The sequence below is a fragment of the Oreochromis niloticus genome, linkage group LG17, assembly GCF_001858045.2.
Source record: "Oreochromis niloticus isolate F11D_XX linkage group LG17, O_niloticus_UMD_NMBU, whole genome shotgun sequence".
Classification (NCBI taxonomy): domain Eukaryota; kingdom Metazoa; phylum Chordata; class Actinopteri; order Cichliformes; family Cichlidae; genus Oreochromis; species Oreochromis niloticus.
In genome coordinates, this window is record NC_031981.2 from 11,149,029 (window position 1) to 11,168,957 (window position 19,929).

General features: G+C 40.8%; 1 protein-coding gene across 4 annotated transcripts in view; it reads right to left on the reverse strand.

Moving 5' to 3' along the window:
• Nucleotides 1–19,929, reverse strand: part of plxna4 (plexin A4) — a 244,786-nt gene that overhangs the window by 30,657 nt on the left and 194,200 nt on the right. For all 4 annotated transcript variants that reach the window (XM_003445006.5, XM_019346942.2, XM_005451648.4 and 1 more), the window contains exons 13-23: nucleotides 18,698–18,849; nucleotides 16,547–16,664; nucleotides 15,395–15,531; nucleotides 14,438–14,605; nucleotides 14,037–14,130; nucleotides 11,848–12,081; nucleotides 11,272–11,418; nucleotides 10,510–10,744; nucleotides 9,710–9,852; nucleotides 6,401–6,669; nucleotides 357–423 (exon numbers count right to left, since the gene is read on the reverse strand). In XM_003445006.5, the coding sequence (XP_003445054.1) occupies nucleotides 357–423; nucleotides 6,401–6,669; nucleotides 9,710–9,852; nucleotides 10,510–10,744; nucleotides 11,272–11,418; nucleotides 11,848–12,081; nucleotides 14,037–14,130; nucleotides 14,438–14,605; nucleotides 15,395–15,531; nucleotides 16,547–16,664; nucleotides 18,698–18,849 (1,764 nt within the window). The remainder of the gene's footprint in view (nucleotides 1–356; nucleotides 424–6,400; nucleotides 6,670–9,709; nucleotides 9,853–10,509; nucleotides 10,745–11,271; nucleotides 11,419–11,847; nucleotides 12,082–14,036; nucleotides 14,131–14,437; nucleotides 14,606–15,394; nucleotides 15,532–16,546; nucleotides 16,665–18,697; nucleotides 18,850–19,929) is intronic.

Genomic DNA, 19,929 nt, shown 5'->3' on the forward strand with positions numbered 1-19,929 from the left:
AGCACTACACCTCAGCACCACAGTTTTTATGCTTTGTCCTATCTGTCTTCCTTTCCTCTTTCTTCTCAGCTCAACTTTTTGTGGCATATTGCTGAAGTGCCTTGCCTTTTTGGCACGTTAGGCTAACTGGTGATTCTAAAGTGGCTGCAGGTGTGGATATGAGTGTGAATGGTTGTTTGTGTCTTTGTGCTAGCCATGTGTAGGACTTGTGACCTGTCCATTGTGTTTCTTACCCCATGTTAGCTGGGATGGGCTCCAAGCCCCCCTGCAAACCTCAACTGAATGAATGGTTAAGTCAATGGATGGATGAATGGATGGAGAACAGGAAGCATAATCACAGAAAACTAAAGAGTTACCTTCAGAAACTTGTAGAGGAGGAATGTAAACCAGTTGGTCAGCATTTTCTCCGCAACAGACTCGGTCCTGGAAACACACAGCGACAAAGCACATCATGAACATATGATCCCTGTGCTCTTATTACATCATTAATATTCAACACCATTGTCAAATATTAAGTTAAAAATGATGGTCGCTGCCATTGAATACGCTTGGGCTATGCAAACATAATTGCAAAGCCATGTATTGGGAGAGCCTTTGCACATGCTATATGATGGCCTTTCAGACAATCTTTCGGCTTGCCTTTATGCTCAGGCACGCCAAGGGCAGCTTGTCTACAGCGGCAGGGATTTTAATATGAGGCAAAGCAATTAAAAGCCTTTATTTGATCCCAGTGGATTGATGTCGTTAGGGGCTGGAGCAGCTCTGTAATAACACTGGCCTCATTATCAAGCGCTCCCTTGCCTATTCACTGGACTAACACTCGATCCGTGCACAATAGAAAGTGAATGAATACATCTCCCTCCCTTTCTCTGCCTGGCATCCATGCTCCACTGGTGTGGCAAAATGGTGTGCATCTCTTTTTGTGTGTATGTGCTGACCTGGGCTAACAGAGTGAGTGATCCCATGTGAATGGCTAATATGCATACATAATAACAACAGTGGTGGCAAAGAGAAAAGGAGGATAGGCAACGATCGAATATCTTTTGACAGCAACCTTCTTGGCCAGCAGCAGGGGTGTGTGGGTAATCTGTCAGAACACCTCAGATACACACCCACACACCCCTGCCTCCATCCTCAATGAGCAACTACCATAGGCATCAATATTTCAGGATTAGTGTCCATTGTGCCCGCTTGTGTGCGTGTAGATTTTGTCCCTAGTGTTTCGACTGCCACCTGCAGCCCTCCCACCCCTCACCATTCAGACAGCCTCTTAAAGGGACTTCAAACTGAGCTGTGAGGGGGGGCTTGATGTCTGCTGTGCCAGTGGGCTGGTCTGGTACCCCCCTGTCAACACTGGCACAGCACCTGGGGGGGATTAACTTCCTGCCTCTCACTGTGCCCGCACTTTTATTTTGCCGCCCTTCCTCCGTCCACAGATCCAAGGGTCAACAAGGTCACTTTTCATCTTTTCTTTCATGTGTCCTTGCTCTCTTTCTCCCTCCCGCTGGCTGCCATATTCTGGATCCTGTAATCATACACGCTTCCAAATCCTCTCCATTTCCACAAATGTAGCCTATCTATCAAAGGGATGAAAGGAGCATGGAGAAAGGAGGAGGTGCACTGGCAAGGAAGGAGTGAGGCAGTACTGAACAAGGCAAATGAAGAAAAGAACTAAAATAAATAGCTTGGCTCAGTCCGGCCTCTGCCTCTTTTTAAAAAAAAAAAAAAAAAAAAAATATTCCTGAACTTCCTTTTTCTTACTCATCTCCAATGAAAGCTGTGTTTGTGTGTCTGGACAATTGCAAGGCTGTTTTAAGGCTAGTGTGCAAAAAGCACAAATTAATCCCACTGCGCATGTATTCAGAAATTATCATGTGTGCTGACTCGTGTTTATTGTATGTGTCTGTGCATGCGTCTGGCAGTGGGTGGTAACCCTGCAGTGCTAAGAAGTCTTGGCACAGCCGCACTGTTTCGCTTATGCTCATTCTCACTCATAGCGCACTCTGTGGGAACGAGGATAAAAATGGCACTGTGACGGAGATGTTTGAACATCTAACATTAGCGTTCGGTTTTATAACTTTCAAACAATGTTCTCCAAACCTTTACTCGGCTCAGATTCAAAACACAGCACAACCTATGTTTGGGTTAATGCAATGAAATGTGCCGTGGCGTGTTGGCATGGTCAGGCTTGTCTGCTTGGCAGACAGACAGTGGGACAGTGAGCTTTGAGAATGAGCTAGAGCTGTGGGGACCTGGCAATATTTAGTTCCCATTGATTACCGAGGTAGGATAGATGGGACTCCATGCCTCATCGAGTATTTAACCTTTTTGGTGGCCACACCTGCAAGTTACATGCATTTTAATGTCCATATGACACAGTTAGTGTGACTCATTAATCAATATCCAGCCAATTAAGTTATAAAGAACCTTTCATGTCAACTTTAATCAAATCAAATCACTTTTTTCCATTTACTGATAAACTGTTTGTTCACACTTTAGAATACAACGCAGCTCCTCCAGAATAATAGAGTTACAACAATATTAACAAGTCCTTACTCTGTCTAACAAACAATTTCTCACATTTTAAAAGCTGGAACCAGAAAGTATTTCACAGTTTTAAATGAAATCAATTTAATAACGAGTTGTTAAAAGTCCAAAATATATTGTGATATTCAACAAAGTATAATTTTATGACACCTATCTGTTTGTCTGCCTGTCTATCAAATTCAGCTTGAGGTGTCTCTCTTGCATTAAGGGGAAGTAGTAACTGCATTTTCTTTGATTTTAGTCACATGCTAAAGCAGCACAGCTTGAAATGAGAAACCATTTCTATTTGTCACTATGGCTCTGGGTGGGTGAGGAAGATTGGTCATCATAAGTGTCAAACTGTCTTGCAGTGATGGCTTGCTACTGACACGGACTTGTTGATGCATGTGCACCGACATTTATTGCATTTATTGCTCACACCCAAACAGAGAGAGCGCTTATCCTTATACAAGGGGGCCTTCAGACCTGTGTGATGACAGGATGTCTGTGCATGAAGCCAAAGCAATATTGTGATTAACACATGAACATATTGGATTTTCATCTTTTGACCAAAAATCAAAACTGCTATTTTGACGCATCAACTGCCGCCAAACAAAACTTAAGGCTGCAAGAAAGGCAGTTTAACTCTGCATGATGAGGGATGCTGGTGTGGGGAGGCTTGGAGAGATGGAGGAATAAAGCAAAGAGAGGAGTTGAAGGAGGAGAATGCAGCAAGGAATGCGACAGATGGTTGTGGAAGGCTCTCGTTAGTTAGCTTGCCTGGTGGTTGTGCTTCAGCACAGGTTGAGATGGGACAGATGGAAGGATGTGTGTTCGTGTGTGGAAAGAGAGAGAGAGAGAGAGGGAAAAAGGCACACACACACACAGATTTCTTGGAAGAGGAGGCAGTGGGTATCCGTGCTCAGATGCTGTGCCAGAGACACCCTGCTCACGCACTTTAAGCATTGATTTAGCAATCAAGAAAACAGGGGAGGGAAGGGGGGAGAAGGGGAGGAAGAGCTGGGAATATAGATTGAGGGAGTGAGTATAGGAGAGCAAGTGAGTGATAAAGATAGTGACGATGTTACACAAGGGACACAAGCTTCAGAACTGAAGACAAAAATGAGAGAGAGAGCAGCGAAGAGTGAGACGACGGAGTCAGGTAGTGAGGGAGAATCATACTGAAAATGAACAAACAAGGAAAGAGAAAGAAAAGAGACAGAACAAATTAAAGAGAGACTGGGGGGTGGAGTGCTACTTCCTCCATCTTCACAGCCCCCTGCCTATATATCTGGGCTATTTTCAGTTGCTATCCAGGGACGCACCAGTCAGCCCACACTACAGGGTGGCAGAGCTTGCTCAAACTGCCTTATCACATCTGAAATGCATGCTGGGTTGTTGGAGAGCTAATAAGCACAACGGTGGAGGAAGAATGAGATAAGGACAGTCTGATCAGTGCCAATCACAATTGTGTGTATGACAAATAGGGATTCAAACTGGGTGTGGATGTGTTGTAAACATGTGCTCTTTCCTCACTGCTGGCTGAATGCAATGGCATTGTCTCCGGGGTTTCCATCTGCCCTGTCACCAAGGGTGAAGAGAAGGAAGTGTCAAAATAAAGTGTCTTATATTCGGTGTCTACAGTTGTTGGTCATGCACAGGTCGCTGTAGAACTTTCTGTGACTATTTCCTTGAGAAGTTAATCCTAAATTCACTTTTGAATCAAATTCTCATATGAGATTAATAATTATCTGCATGGAGAGCACACACAAGGCTCTGGTGACGCATAAACTGAGTGATCAAAGAGCTGCTCTCACAACTCGCCTGCGTGCCTTAAAGTCATCAGCTTTCCTCAGGTGGTGACACAGCTTTAAGTATCTGCATTGTCCTTGACCACCTCTCCCTGTCTCTGCTGTACGCGCCATCTCTTATGCTGTATCTACTGCCGGGATCAGCAGTTACTCCATTGTTTAGTGGCTGCACCATATTCGGTGAGCTCTGGCTGCAGTTAATCAGCTTCCAGCCCAGACGGCAATAATTTCTCTCTGCATCACCAAGCAGAGCCTAAACAGGCGTTCATGAGGTGAATATGCCCACTGTCTTCTGGATGGCACGGTAAACAGCATTAATTTCAGTCCCCTCTGCATATCCTTGCTGTGTTCATGCATTTGTCTTCGTTGGCAGAGAGTGAGTGAGGGTGTTTTTAGGCAGAAGGAGAATTAGAATTAGAATCGAAATGAGATGGACAACTTCATTTATGATATGCTTGTCAAATTATCTGGGGATGCCAAGACTTGAGTGACAACCCGCAAGTAAAAACAACATTTCATAACATGTGTGTGTAGTGTAAGTATCAGTGAGCATGCACACGCGACACACGTACAGCTGTGAGGAAGCTGGTTCACTCAAGGAACCATAATCATCACATTTACCAAACACCGTAGGCAGGAAGCATAATCACATACAGTGCTGTGTTCAAGTGCATGCCATTAAGGCTTTGACTGCAAATCCAACGGAGGATTGTGATTGTGCCAGAGTGCAAGCTTTTCACAGTCTCACTTTCTCCCTTTTTCATAAATGAGTATTTTTTTTTCCTCTTGAGCTATTTGAAATTGGATTCAGTGCTAATTAATTATAATTATTTTGCTAATGATGTGCACGGTAATACACTCTGGTGTTTCTGAGACAGAGCCAGCAATTCAAGGTCACAGGAGTTAATCCAAACATGTCCGGGGACATATCCAGTCCTTCACAGTAAAGAGGAACCTGTATAAACCTTCCATTTCTATTCCAAATCAACAAGAATACCAAGCTAGGTTCAGAAAAGCAGATGATGTGTTAGATAATGCATTTTATGTGTACCTATAGACTGATCTGCTGTAACTTTATGACCAGTGACAGGTGAAGTAAATAACCCTGATTCTGTCAAAAGTGAACCAAGGAAAGAAAAGCTGTGAACTAGTAACAGGGTCCAAGAGAGGAGCTACTGTTGCTCAAATTGCTGAAAAAATTAATTATGGTTCTGATAAAAAGGTGTTAGAACACATAGTGCATCACAGTTTGTTGTCATTCAGGCAGACCAGTCAGGGTGGTCATGCTAACCCCTGTCCACCAACAATGGGCACATGAGCATCAGACCTGGACCACGGAGCAATGGAAGAAGGTGGCTCAGTCTGATAAATCACGCCCTCTTTTATTTGCATGTGTGTTGCTTACTTGGGAACACTTGGCACCAGGAAGCACTATGAGAAGCGAAGCACTGTGATGCTTTGGGCAACCCTAACCCTAACCCTAGCACCAGGTGGGTACTGGCACCTACTGGTGCCCTGTTATATATTCAACCCTTGGGTCCTGTCCTCCATGTGACACATATTACCTGCCTAAGCATTGAACGTGTACACCCTCAGCAGGATAATGCACCCGGCCAAAAAGAAAAATGGTTCACAAAAATTTGAGAAGCACAATGATGAGTCTGAGGTGTTAACTTGACCTCTAAATTCTTCAGATCTCACTCCAATCAAGCATCTGTGGAATGTGCTGGACAGCCAAGTCTGATCAATGGAAGCCTCACCTTGCAACTTATACAACTAAAAGGATGCATTGCAACATCTTGGTGCCAGTTACCACAGCACACATAGTGGAGTTCATGCCTCGATGGTTCAGGGCTGTTTTGGCAGCATAAGGGGGGCCAACACAATACAACACAGGTGGTCAAGCATAGTACCATTAACTTACTATCAAAAAGGTAGGATACGTCTTGGTTAGAATATACAGCAAAGAAGACTAAATTGTCCTTCACCAACTATGTAACTTCAACTTAACTGATATCACAGTCTAACAAGTGCTCTACTTGGTTTTCATGCCTGCTCATTACCTGCGGAGGAGCAGTTTGGGGTGGTTTTTGCTCTCGAGGTTGCGGTCTATGAGGTCGGACAACAGGTGCTTAAGGACATCAGTGGCATACTCCAACTTGCTCTGCAGCACTGTCATGATGAGTGAGGCCACATTGCCGCGGTCCCTCATTGAGAAACCACGCTGGGCCTCCAGAGTGCGAATAAAACATAGCAGGAAGATCTTGTTGTTAATGAGCTGACCAAAGAGCTTCAGCCCTTTTTCCACCTGTTCCTGGCGGTAGCCTGGCACCTGCACGGAAACAGATGAAATGTTCACTTACTTAAAGAATACAGACTTTGTGTGGTACATTCAAGGCCATGACATACAGACTCAGTTAGTCACTGGGTAATTCAAATGCACTGCTATTTATTACCTTACAAGATGTACAATGTGTTAAATATTCTTTTTAAAAGTGACACTTTTAGGTAATTCTAAGGGTACAAAATTAATGTGGTTAAAAAAGCTTGTGACAACATCATCTAAATGTATAAAAAACATTTATGCAAGAACATGAACTTTGTAATAGGCAATATTCTGGGCTATCAAGTATTGCAGGGGTGGGGGAACTCCAGGCCTCAAGGGCTGGTGTCCTGCAAGTTTTAGATATCACTTTTGGTCAACACACCTGAATCAAATGATTAGTTCATTACCAGGCCTCTGGAAAGTTCAAGACATCTTGAGGAGGTCATTTAGCCATTTAAATCAGCTGTGTTGGACCAAGGACACACCTAAAACCTGCAGGACACCGGCCCTCAAGGCCTGGAGTTCCAAACCCCTGAAGTATTGCATAATTTTGCATATTGCATAAACTGGCACCCACAGTAAAAAAAAAAAATTTTTTCATTTAGAACACTTTGTTTGCAATTGCATGTACTATAAGTGTTTATTTTAATCGGGAAGCACAGAGACTTTGTAATAAAAAAAAACTATAAATGAATGAATACACTATTTCCCTATATAAAAGTGCAGTTTAAAAGTAATAGGTTCATCCCATTGAATAAAAGATGGAAAAAAGGAGAGGAAAGGAATAAGGGAAAAGGATGAATCTGGGGAAATGAGAAGTTTAACATTTTACACTCTTTGTTGCACTTCATCTGAAGATTGAGAATAAAGGCAAGTAAACACTGAGCCTCTTTAGGGAATGTTTATTATTTTGATGCTGCTGTATAAGCTGAAAGGGAGTGCAATGATGTGAATTTCCCTTGTCTGAGCCCAGATCATCCCTGCACCGTTTAAACAAGTAACTTGCTACACATGCCTCTCTTCTCCATTCTTTTTCACACAAATAGCACCTAAGGAGATTATGTATTTTTATCTGTCAAGAGCACTCGCGGTAAGACGGCATCTCTTTGCACCCAATGCAGCTGTCAACCAGCATATGTTCTGTCTTTCCACCTTTCATGGAAGTAGCTGTAATCTGCTGGGAATTATTGTTATATTGCAAGCCTAATTTCACACTGCTTGCCAAGATGTGTACTGTGTCGGTGTATACATGTGTTGAGCGTGAGATCATTTTCTTTGTGTACAGGCTGCAGACTGCATGATATGCAAGGAAAACCGCGTGTGCTATACCTGTATGTGCTGGCTTTTGATTGACTAATTTTTCTACTTACATTTCTAGCATTAAATGAGCACCTGGCATGTCTTCAAATATTTTAATACTGACAAAACTGCTTAAGTAAACCTAGATGAGCTTTCCAGCACCTGTGCTACTTCCGTCCACAGTAGACAGTCAAAAACTTGATACTGAGATATCTGATACATCAATAACAATTAAGTAGTCATCAGCAGCCCAAGACGAGCTTGCTGCTTTTTTCATTAGGCTCCTTTTCCACATTATGCTCCTTATACAGTTCAATATTTATGCCAATTAAAATATAATTAATATTGCTTATTACTGGGAAATTCTCATCAGGGATAGAGAGGCTAACCCTTAGGGCAGTGAAATAGGGGTCCATCATTCTCTTAATGGAACAAGACGACCTAGTCAATTACGGCTGTCTATCAATGTCACCAACTAAGGATAAATGACTTGATTTTTTTTCCTTTTGCTTTTCTGCCTGTGATTGACTTTTAATTTGCTTTAAGGTGGGGAGAGAAAACGGCACAGCTTCTCGTATCATTAAGAATTATTAATGAGACCACACTCCTGAATTGAGGGCTGCCTTGTTTGTTTTTGAAAAAGCGTGTCGTTGTCGGCCGTCAAAGGGGTTTTGTTTACCAGACAGCGACACAAACAACATCGGCGTCTATTTCACCCACTGTGACCCACCACATTGTTAATTTGCTTGCTCATTTTGCTCTAATTTCAAATAAGGCTAATTGTTTTGCAGCTGTTATTTGACGGATAAACAGTTACACACGTACAGTTACACACTTGATTGATGAGAAAATAGGTACAAGTTCTTATATTTACAGCTGTCTTCCTTCACGAATGTATTGAAAACCATGGCTTTCTATTTAATTGAAGTGCTCTAAATATTTGACCTGGGCATGCTAGTGGAAAACTTCACTTTACTTCCAGAAAAGAATGTGAAAAATGTATATAGCCCAACCAGTTGACAAGTGGCTGCTGGAGATTATTACTTTATTACTTTGTTATTACTTCTTATGATTGCTTTGGTCTCTCATAGTTTGCACTGAAGACCCAGCAAATTCACACTAACCAATCACCAAGCAGTAGGGAAACTTGGAAAAAGTGCAACCCAAGTCCTTGAAGGTAAACGGCCTCCATTTCTGATTTGTGTTGCACTTTTCACAGAGTCACTGCTGCTTAGTGAGTCGTTTGCAAGGGTGTGCAGACAAGTTCCAAACAAACTATGGGATACCATGGCAATCTGCTAGTGACCAAAGCAATCTCAAGACTGTTTTTGGAACAACACTCAACCTCCTATGACAACTCGCTAACAAGTAGAGGAACACCTTTTTTACCTAGTGACTGGTGGTCATCGGGGGTGCCTGATTGGTCTTTAGGTCTGAATGATTGATGCTTAGTAATCAATTTCACAGTGACTGCCAAGAACAATTCACAACTGGTTGAGGAGTATTAATTTTTCTTTAGCGACAAGTGCTTGCATGGTGGTCACCAACCGGCCTGTAGGACTCGGGGCCTTATATAGAGTCTGTGTGTCAATAATTGATCACAAATAGAGAACCCTAATAGAAAGTCAATTTGAAAGAGTAGCAATGTTTTTGTAAACTAAAAGTGCCTATTGATTTAAAAAAAGAAAAGAAAAAGAAAGAATAAATAGTTGCATTTTCCTTTGTAATAAAAATTGGTGAATCATACCTCCAGATCTCTCAGGACAGGATGCTCCTCTATGCCTGGGAAGAGGACTCTCATGGTATAGGTCCTGTAGTCCAAGAAGGGGATACCTGCACCATCTAGATCACTGGTCAATTCATGGATGTCTGTCTGCAGCTCTGCAAAAGCTAATAAACCAAACAGAAAATTGTATATATGTATATATAAATATAAGTCTTACATAACTCTTAGGTAGGCTGTAACCTATTATTATATAGATATAATCATACAAAATAATATCTAAAATAATATCTAACAAGGTCTGTCAGCAAAACATGTTATTTCTTAGATGTTTTGCCTTTACCCTGCCTTCAGTTTATCTGTCTTTATCTTCCTGTTTATCTGCATGAGCTTACCTTTTGTTTCTCAGTTGCTTCCTCTATAATTTTGAAGGGCATTTCCTTGTGGCTCACTACATTTTTACTTTTTGATTTTGTTTTATTTCTGTCCTCATTATTACCTGATGAAGTGTACCCCTTTCTTATTTTGTTTTTAAATTCCTCTAGCACAAAGATAGCAATCTAAAGTGAAAGTGGATCACAAACAAGTTCACGCTAAAAAATCCAGTTTTTTTGTCTCAATGATGATGTGGTAAATGGTAAATGGACTGGTTCCTGTATAACGCTTTCTCGTAACCTATTGATTAAATAGGAAATTTCTAGTATTGCTAACAAAGATTGAATTAAACCCTGTAAATAAATTTAATGAACCAAAATTCCTTAGATGTTCTTGGAAACAAATGTGTAAAATGAATATGCGGATCTGCATTAGCATGAACCTCTTACCCTCTTTGCACTCTAGAGCCACACGTGACTCCAGGTTGTCCATCTGCATCTGCAGCCTCTTCAAGGTGAGGTCACTCTCACGAGACTTGCGTTTATAGGCAATGAGCACTGCCACAATGACAAGGATGAGCAGGGCACCGGCTGCAGCAATGCCAATGATTGCAGTGCTGCTGAGGGGGCTGTCGGACGTGATGTGGACCGAACCTGGTGAATTCTCGATGCCGCCCACACGTGCCTTATGACAGTAACGGACAAAAAGGGAGATTATAGCTACTAAATTGATGTGGTTAAGTCAACGTCCAAGCTCAGACACACAGACAGACATATTGATTTGTGTACACACTTCTGTTTGTTTGGCCACCAACTAATTCTTTTACAGTGTTGTGTCCATTTTTTTCTATGATGCTGGGTTCAGGTGGTAACATCAGGAAATGCCTTGTTCAAAGTGGTCTCTCTTAAAACCACAAATGGAATCTTCATTGAGTTTTCTGGGGCTCTAATGCTTCTTATTGAAGGCTTATTTGTTTGTCTTTTGTCTGCTTGTGGGCACTAACCGCACAGCTGATTGGATTAGAGCCATAATCTGAATGGGAGTGGACAAGTGGAAGGATAGAAAGCAACACAAGGAATGTCTGTTGGTCTGTCTGTCAAACTCTCAATCGATTTTTGGGTCTGTCAGCCTTCTCCAACACTGCCTGCCTCTCCGTCATTTGTCTGTCTTGCTCTATGTCTTGACGTTGCGACATGTGCCGTGTCACTCACCAGGATCTTGTGTCGACCAATCAGGTTGGGGGACTCGCAGAGGAGCTGGTTCTCTGACACTGTTAAAATGCAGGGCTTCTCTCCAATCAGAACTGTGTAGTTCAGCTTTCCATTTCCGCTATTGGTCGCTGGAAGGAAATTCCGCCCCTTCAAAAGAATAATGATTGATGTTATTGCTGTCAGTGTCAAAGTGGAAGGGTTAGAGAAATAAGAGTCAAATGATATATGTTTATCTATATATTTGTACTGCAAAGCTGGGCAAAGATATGTTATGTGTAATGCTCTACAATTTATTTTACTTGGGTATGCAAATTATCAGTTTAAGCTGAGCTTTCTATACCTATAATATTTAACCTAAGACATGGTACTGATCTTGGGTTAGTTTTCACAGACTAACCCAAGATACAGAAATCATTTCTAAGCTGTGTACTGTATCAATCTTAAGATATACACAGTCATTACTAGCAAAATATCTTATTTTAAGGTCTTTACATTCAGACAAAAGGCACTAAAGATAATAAAATATTATAACAATGAAAATCTGAGTGTATATGCGGGTGAGTGATATCTTCCTACTTTCAGTATAATGGGCGATCCAGGCTTAAGCTCCAGGACTCCAGATGGACTAATCGGTTCAAATTCCGGATTGGGGAAGTAGATGAAGTTGGTGTTATTGAGTGTGATCTGCAAGTCATCCAGTTTAAAGCCGAACTCTTCAGGTCTTTCAGGTACTTCTTGGTGTCTGGCTAGGCTGATGGACAGCTCTGGAGCCTGGCACACCATAGTTGTAGGACCTAGTATGTCGCAGAACTAATACACAAAGAAAAGCACATAAGTGAATTTATCGTCTGCAAATTACTGCATTTATACAAAAATATAGATTAAAAAATTTCTCGTGGTTGGATCTCAACATGCATCATACCCAAACTACCTGACTATGTTCCCAGTTAGCTCACTCGCTTTATTGGCAGTGCTAATGTGCCAACCCATACCGTCAAAAGTCATTAGTGTCAGCCTTTTATGTCACACTTGTGCATTTCACTAAACCCACTGGAGACACAATTGAAACTGGAAGCTCCTCCATTTTCAAGTGCAAAGAAGAACCTGTTGTATTTTCCTCAAAGGAAGCCACCAAATGAGGTGCAGTTAGAGAGCGTGTGCAGTCTCACCGCAATCACGCTTTGATGTGTGAAGATTCAGGAGTGATAACTAAGTCTTACCATCCCTTCCTTACCCTCCACAAAGACCCCTCCCCAGCCTCTCATCACTTCTTTATTCCATCCTGTTATTCCTCTCTGTGATCTTTTCTTGTCTCTTTGACAAATTCTTATTCCCTCAGTCATCTTTCTCGATACCACTTTTTTGCTCAATTACAGTGCCTCACATCTTTTTGTGTCCCACTCGTGTTTTTTTCCCCCCCATTCTTGTCTTTCCCGAGGTTTCTCATTTGGCATGTGATGTTATTTAAATTGTTCATTTGGTGTCGAAACCAGTTTTAAAAACAATGACAGACTGACGCACAATTGTCATACGATGCACACCTTTCAACATCCCCTTAACATTTTCATTCCTCTCCGTCTGTCAGGGCACCGATAAATCAACGACCGGCACAGGTCGCCTCCGCAGACGTTTCCGTTTCATTCTCAGACATTTCACATTTTCACAGTAACCTCTGCCATGCAGTCATTCAAACTAGTGCCTGTCACCCTAATTGGCTCCTTGAATATCAAATTGACAAATCCTGCAAGGACATCTTTGACAAGGATCATGCACTGGTACAAGAAGGTAATAGAGGAAAAAAAAGAAAGAAAGAAAAAGTAACAAAAACTCTTTTTGTGGACAAATGCTTTGGATGTCAATTTTTAACTCCTTTTCATTTAGATCTGAGCTGTGTCAGATTGAGACTATATCGTGACACACTGAGACACTTGAGCTACAATGCCCAAAAGAGGCACATCTGAGCACAGATGTTAAACGTGGCCATGCTTAAATGGACCAAGAAAGATAGCATTACCACCTTTTGTTACTCCCTTTTATTTCAAAGAGATCGCAGAGCCCCAAGCATGGCATTACCTATCCTCGCCTGGGTAAAGGGGCTAATCACTGTGGTTTCTAATTCAATATCAAAAGTTCCTATTTGTTACACAGTGGAGATAAATTTCATTATTCACTATTCAGTTGCAACCTGTTGATTTTGCACTGTAGTGCCACTGAATTCTTTTCCTAGCCCTACAAATAAAGAATTTAGTAATGCTCTGGACTAAATATAACTTTATGGCTGACTATATAGCTCGCCGTGTTCATTTAAATTAGCCACTTTCTTTTGTTCCTGGGCCACATTAGTAAAAGTAAAATAAAATTGCACTGAAATAGGTCAACAAGTGTTGATTTTTTTGTGGTTTTGCCTCTGTACACCAACACAGCGGATATTTAAATCAAACAATCCAGAATTGACTAAAGTGCAGACTTTCAAATTTGAATCAAGGGCTGTAACAAAACTTTACCACAAACTCTTTAGGAATTACATGTGCACCTATTTTTAGACTACAAAGGAAGTGGACAAAGTGGTGTGGGCTGTCATTTCATTATTCCATGACAAATTAAGCAGATTCCAAGAGATCAAAGACATAGCAACAAGTTGCAAAATTATGGAGCTAGCTGTGAACAATGGAATGCATTGCAACACAAAAGGTTTCTGTTTTTAATACCACAGTTAACCATGAGGTGATTGTTTTATCACCCACACTGTATCTACATTCACTTACATTGAGTGTCTCATGACCATTGTATTTGGCTCTGATGAGTGGTGTCTGAATGATGTCCAGATTAGTTCCTGTCACCGTGATTGGAGTATATCCGCTGAAAGAGAAAAAGAGGGGAAAAAGAAAAGTTGGTTAAAAAAAAAAAAAGACAGCTCAGATTGCTTTGACAAATGGTGATTTGAATTATTTATTCATTGCTTAGTTTACGCACCCAATGCAAAATTTGTACGCTGTAAATTTTGTATTATGTTGCAGTAGATGATTAAACCTTTTCATTTCCTCCTGACAAGGATCTGACAATAACCTGTGCTGCTGAGATATTTCCGTCCACAGGACGCATACTATTCTGTTGATATCTCTCTGCAGTGAGTAACGAGTCAAAGTAAACGGACAAAAATGTATACCTGAAGATGCTCCACTCAGGCTCTATCTTGGTGATGGTGGGATCTTCCACATATTCAAACTGGAGGTCTTTCTGAAGGTGAGCCCTATCTATGCTCACAGATACAGACACATTTCCAATGCCATGCAGGGAAGCATGGGTTCGGCAGGTAAGCCATAGGCCACCCCTCCTAAAACAATGATAGGATGAAACATTAGTTACATGTACTGATATGTTAGTGGTACACTTCAACAGACAAAAGGAGGAATCAGTACAGTGGTATTTAAATGTAAGGAAACTTTAAAGCCATCTCTCTAGTCAATAGCCTTTTTTAAGCAGACTACTAAATTATTCCAACACTAAAACCGATGTAATAGTTAAGACATTTGAACGGTTGGTTAAATAGACATTGATCCATAATGTATTGACTGAACTGGGAACTGAGCATTTATCAGTGTCAAACGGTACATTGCAATGATGCTGTATTTACCCAATCATTTATGGTGCAATATTTATCATCACTGAGTAGAAATTTGAATCTCAAAATTGGAAAACCTCTCGTCAGCGCTATTTCTGCTCCCAAGGTATTTAACATCTGCAGCTGTGTAGATGGTTAAATGTAGACCTTCGGCCTGCTACTGTGACAGGGTTGAGCACAAAGGCAATTTGAAGTACTTTAGCATTAATTTTCATTTGTCTTTATGCAGTTGTTTTAATTGAATTTAACATTTGTGCGGGGTCCAGCTGCAAAACTTTCTCTTTTTCCGCAATGGGTGTACTCAAACCCTTGATTAATCATAATGTAGTAAAGTTCCTCCTTGGGCATCGTGATATTTCATTTTATGTGTGAAAGTAAGACATTGTTGCGATGTCAGAAAGGTTTTCTACCTGTAGTGTGACAAAGAGTAGCTTTACCTGACCGTTTAATTGACTGTTAAAGTGTGATTGACGGGGTCAGCGCTGGCTTGTTCCAACTAACCTCTGATAAGTGCACGGCTGGTCCTTGAACATGACTGACACATTGCTCCCAGCATCAAAGTGGCTGCCTGTAATGTTGACGACAGTTCCCCCAGAGACTGGCCCACGGCTTGGCGTAAGACTGATAATCCTTGGAATCTGGTAAAAAAATTTAAAAAATAAATAAATAAATAATAAATGTTGTTGTAACAGCCTGTTGGTAAGAAAGTCATTTATAGCTGATTCATAAGCAGTTTGACAAACAAAGAAATACATTCCCTTGAAAATGGCCAGGTAAAAAATACATACAAGAAAGTCTCGCTCAAAATAGAAAGAAAGTAGGGATAGTTCAAGACTTTTGCACAGTGCTGTACTTTAACCTGCACCCACTGATTCCACTTAACGTGTTCTCTGATGAAAACTTTTGCAAATTAAAGTAACAGTAGCAGCAGATGGAGTTCAGGGGAAGTGGGGCATAAAGTAAATCCTCCTTCAGTCCATTTCCTGTTCTTATAATCTCATCCTTAGCCTGCTGTGTAGTGCGACATCTAGACCTAACATCCTATAATCCTGTGCAGGGAGCCCATTGAGAAATAAACCCAGCCAGCACCCATTAATGGATAGCAGTAAAAGTGATAACACAGCATAAAATACGTACATAACATTAACAACTGCTAATTTATTTCAGAAAGCGAAAGTGTGAGAATAATTATACGCAGAGTGAATGTTAAAAAAAAAAACAGCAAAGGTGTAATGTGTGTTTTTATCTGTTAATGTTCAATTTTTATTTGTTATTCACTTCGTTGTTTTTTTTTTTATAAACGTTCATGTTTTTTCTTCATTTTCTTCTCACTAGTAACTGTCAGTCATGTCTCACGACTGATACATGGCATGACAGAAAAGCTGAGAAGCAGACTGTCAGTGAGAACCACACCATGTTGGAACACAGCCAAAAAAGCAACATGTACATACAGCATTAACACAGTAGGTGAGAAGACTGATCAGCTACAAGCAAGGTGCTAACATGCCGAGGGTGACACATGCAGTATAGTTGCCTTTCTGCTAATAGAAGCACACGTTTCAATACATTTTTAACCGTCAGATTGCTATTTTTTTTTAAAGTCTGCAAAACTACACATACAATTAGACAAAAACAACAGAAGTTAACACTCACCACAAAGTAGTAGTACTTGGAGGATTTTGCCATAAATTCAGATGTGCACTGCCCGACACAGACCTGCACATTCCCAGTATACTGGCTCATCTCAGCTCTACCCATCTCACACACAATCCTGGAAACAAACATTGGCACAATTGTAGAATATGTAACAAAACGAAGCATGTGTAATTGGGCAGTTACTTGTACTATACCAGTTGGCCTCGCTGGGAAATGCAAAGCAGGTTATTTAATAGATTTATAGCTAGACCTGTCTTAAAGCTTGATAAAAATAATGCATTATTTGCCAACAGCTTCACCTCCCCCGCACTGCCAACTTGTAGGAGAGAAAGCAAAAAGTCTCCTTTTACATATGACCTCAAATGCAGCTACCTCTTCTGCTGGGTCAGCATTTGCTTAGAAAGTGCTGGCACACAACTTTCTTTCTCAGCAGAAGAAGCACGGGGTCTGTTGATAAGCCAACTTTAAACTAGTTTTAATAATTTTACAGACCGCACCTGAAAGGAGCCAAAGCGCTGGATTAAACTCGTATGTCAACTAAATGTAACCTCCTGAATTTAAAAAAAAAAAAAAAAAAAAAAAAAGATTATTGGAGTTGTGTGTGCTAGTGAGGGAGGAACTGTGCTCTGGTGCCTACAGGAATGCCTCTACTGTATAAGTGCACTGACTTTAAATTAGTTTACATTCATATACATTCTGCTAGTCAGAAGATTATGCCAACTTTGAGATCATTTCTCTTATGCAACCACCAAGACCACGCTACATTGAATTTTTAAGGATCTGTCAAGTTGCTAACACATTGAACAAAGTGCTGTTTGTGTGCATAAGGAAGTGTTTTGCCCTTCAGGACATGAAGTGTTCAGCTGTGGTCAAAGTTCTTTCAGTTTGAATCTAATAACAGCAAAGATCTGTGACTGTGTTCATACAGAATCTGTATAATACGCTTCAATATTTAGTACATAGTATCAACAGGCTGCTGCTGTAGGTTGGGCTTGAAAATGCAGAGCAGGATTTTTCCATTTAAATAAACATTCGTTACATTCAAGCCTTTGCCAAGGGAGTTCACACAGTGCTGACTGAGAACATCTGTGCCACATCAGTCTCTCTGTATTCTGCAGCATGACAGAGTTTTAAATACAATGTCTCTAGCGACATTCCTGTAGTAGTGGTAAAGACAGTGCAATTAAATCCCACACAAGAAAAGGAATTAATGCCTCTCCACTAAGTTCTAACTTTGTTCTGCAAGTTCCTAATTCAATCTGCTGGAAAAAAACTTAGCATCCTGATGTCTTTTATGCCAGTATGTCCAGCAAGCATTTTGTCACTGATAAGAGTCAAATGTACAAAGGCTGGTTTTAGACTATTCCATAATGTAGGTTTACGCACTCACCTAATAAATAAAGGACTCCCCGTTCGAGCCTGGGAATAGACACAAACCCTGGGAGGATTGTGCCAGAAAGGGCATCTGGTGTAAATATCTGTGCCAAATCAAATATGTGCATCCAGCCACGGTGCCATCCCCTTGTGAATAAGGGAGCAGCTGAAAGAAGCTTGGTTGTAGGCTACAAATGCCTTAGCTAACAACAGTAGCTAAAGCACTGTGTGACATTTTCATAAACTGAGTGTCAGTTCAATTGAAATTGAATTAAATTGAACTTTTCAGACCTGTCTTGAGTATTGTGGGGTCCCTCCAGTGGATGCGGCTTTCATAGTGTGAAGAGCTGTAACCTATCTCTGTGTTACTTCAACCTCTATTGATTGGTGTGCCATAACTGTGACAAACAATCACACTCAATGGAATAGTCTATGGAAATTAGGGGGGATTTATTGTATTAGAACCTCAAGAACATTGGATACATTTTTTGATCTATTCCATTCATTCACAGAAGCATTACAGCCTAAAAAAGCTGGCAATGGTGAGGACAAACATGGACACCATTAGAGGGGCTTTTCCTCATCGTAAGCAACCACCATTAGTGTTTGTGTGATTACACTCATTACCACAAGGTCAAAGGTTTGGCATTGCAGCTCTGAATGAATGTTTTTAAGTTGATAATGACCATTTGACGATATGTTATTTAATGCTTAGTCATGTCACTGTTTTTAATTGCTCATTATGTGATTTACTGTGATCAACATGTGACTTACTGCTCAGCAGGGATGTAGCCCTCACGTATTGGAGTGCAATCCACTTCAGCCACCTTCACATTACCCTGAATCTCCCTGAAGTCCAGTCCCAGGTTCTCACCATGGATAGTCACAAGTGTGCCACCTTCCCTAGGGCCTCGCAGAGGGGTGATCTGTTGGAAACGATGATTATGAACATTATTTAGTTTAGTTTTTTTTACTCAACACAATCATTTTCCTGACAACGTGAAAATAGAAAGTGGTGGAAAGCTAATTCTCCTAGCTAATGTACATGATAACAGCAATGAGACAATATATATAATTTGGTTAGTTTTGTTAAGTAGTAAGTTAATCCATAATTCATAGATAGTTTAATGAATTAATGTAATAAATCTCTCACATGTTTCCATTAGCTTTCCATTAACTGGACAACCCTGCCAATTCTATATCCAATCTGTGTAATTAGCTTTAGAGGCCATTATTTTAAATGAAAACTGTATTTGAGGCTTATCTCAAATGAACAAATAGGCATGTGAAACAATGTGAAATCTGAATGGACCGGAAGACGGCACAGAATATTCATGTTATACAATAAAATAATATCACAAGGGTGTTTCAAATGGTAGTCGACTGTTAGTAGTACTGTTTAGTTTATGGCTGGTAAACCAAGTCAACGTCATGTTTTGTGTTTTTACAAGGTCCTTGGGAATAAGTGTTCAAGTTTACACATTAGGGAGCAGTCTGTAGCTTGGGGAACGGGATAGATGCAGTGATTGGTAAAGGGTCAAGACTCAGGGTCAACAACTGTCATTTCTCTATCTGGTGCACACTGAAATCTACTGTGAAGTATTTCATAAGATTAACTCATATCTTGGCATCGGGTGACATCTTTGCAGTAATCACAATGTCCTTTGATTTATCAGTAACATCTCTCATTGTTGATGATGTGGTTCCAACATCCATCAACACTTTACTCACACAATTACTTTTTGGCCAGTCAGTGTACGTGTGAGTACACATCATCAGGCCCGTCCAGATGGATGGATGTGAGAGATGGACACAGAATAGTCTGTGTCTATCTGTCTCTGCCAAATAAAAGTCCTCTAGGCTTCATGCTGCAGGCAGGAGCCCAGCTTTAATGGTGACTGTCATTTCTCTGCACAGTGTAAAAGTTGGCAGCGTGAACCCCTGTGGTGTTCACAGGTAGAGTGCTGTGTGAGTGTGTTTGCCTTTATCTCATCGCTTGAAGCGGT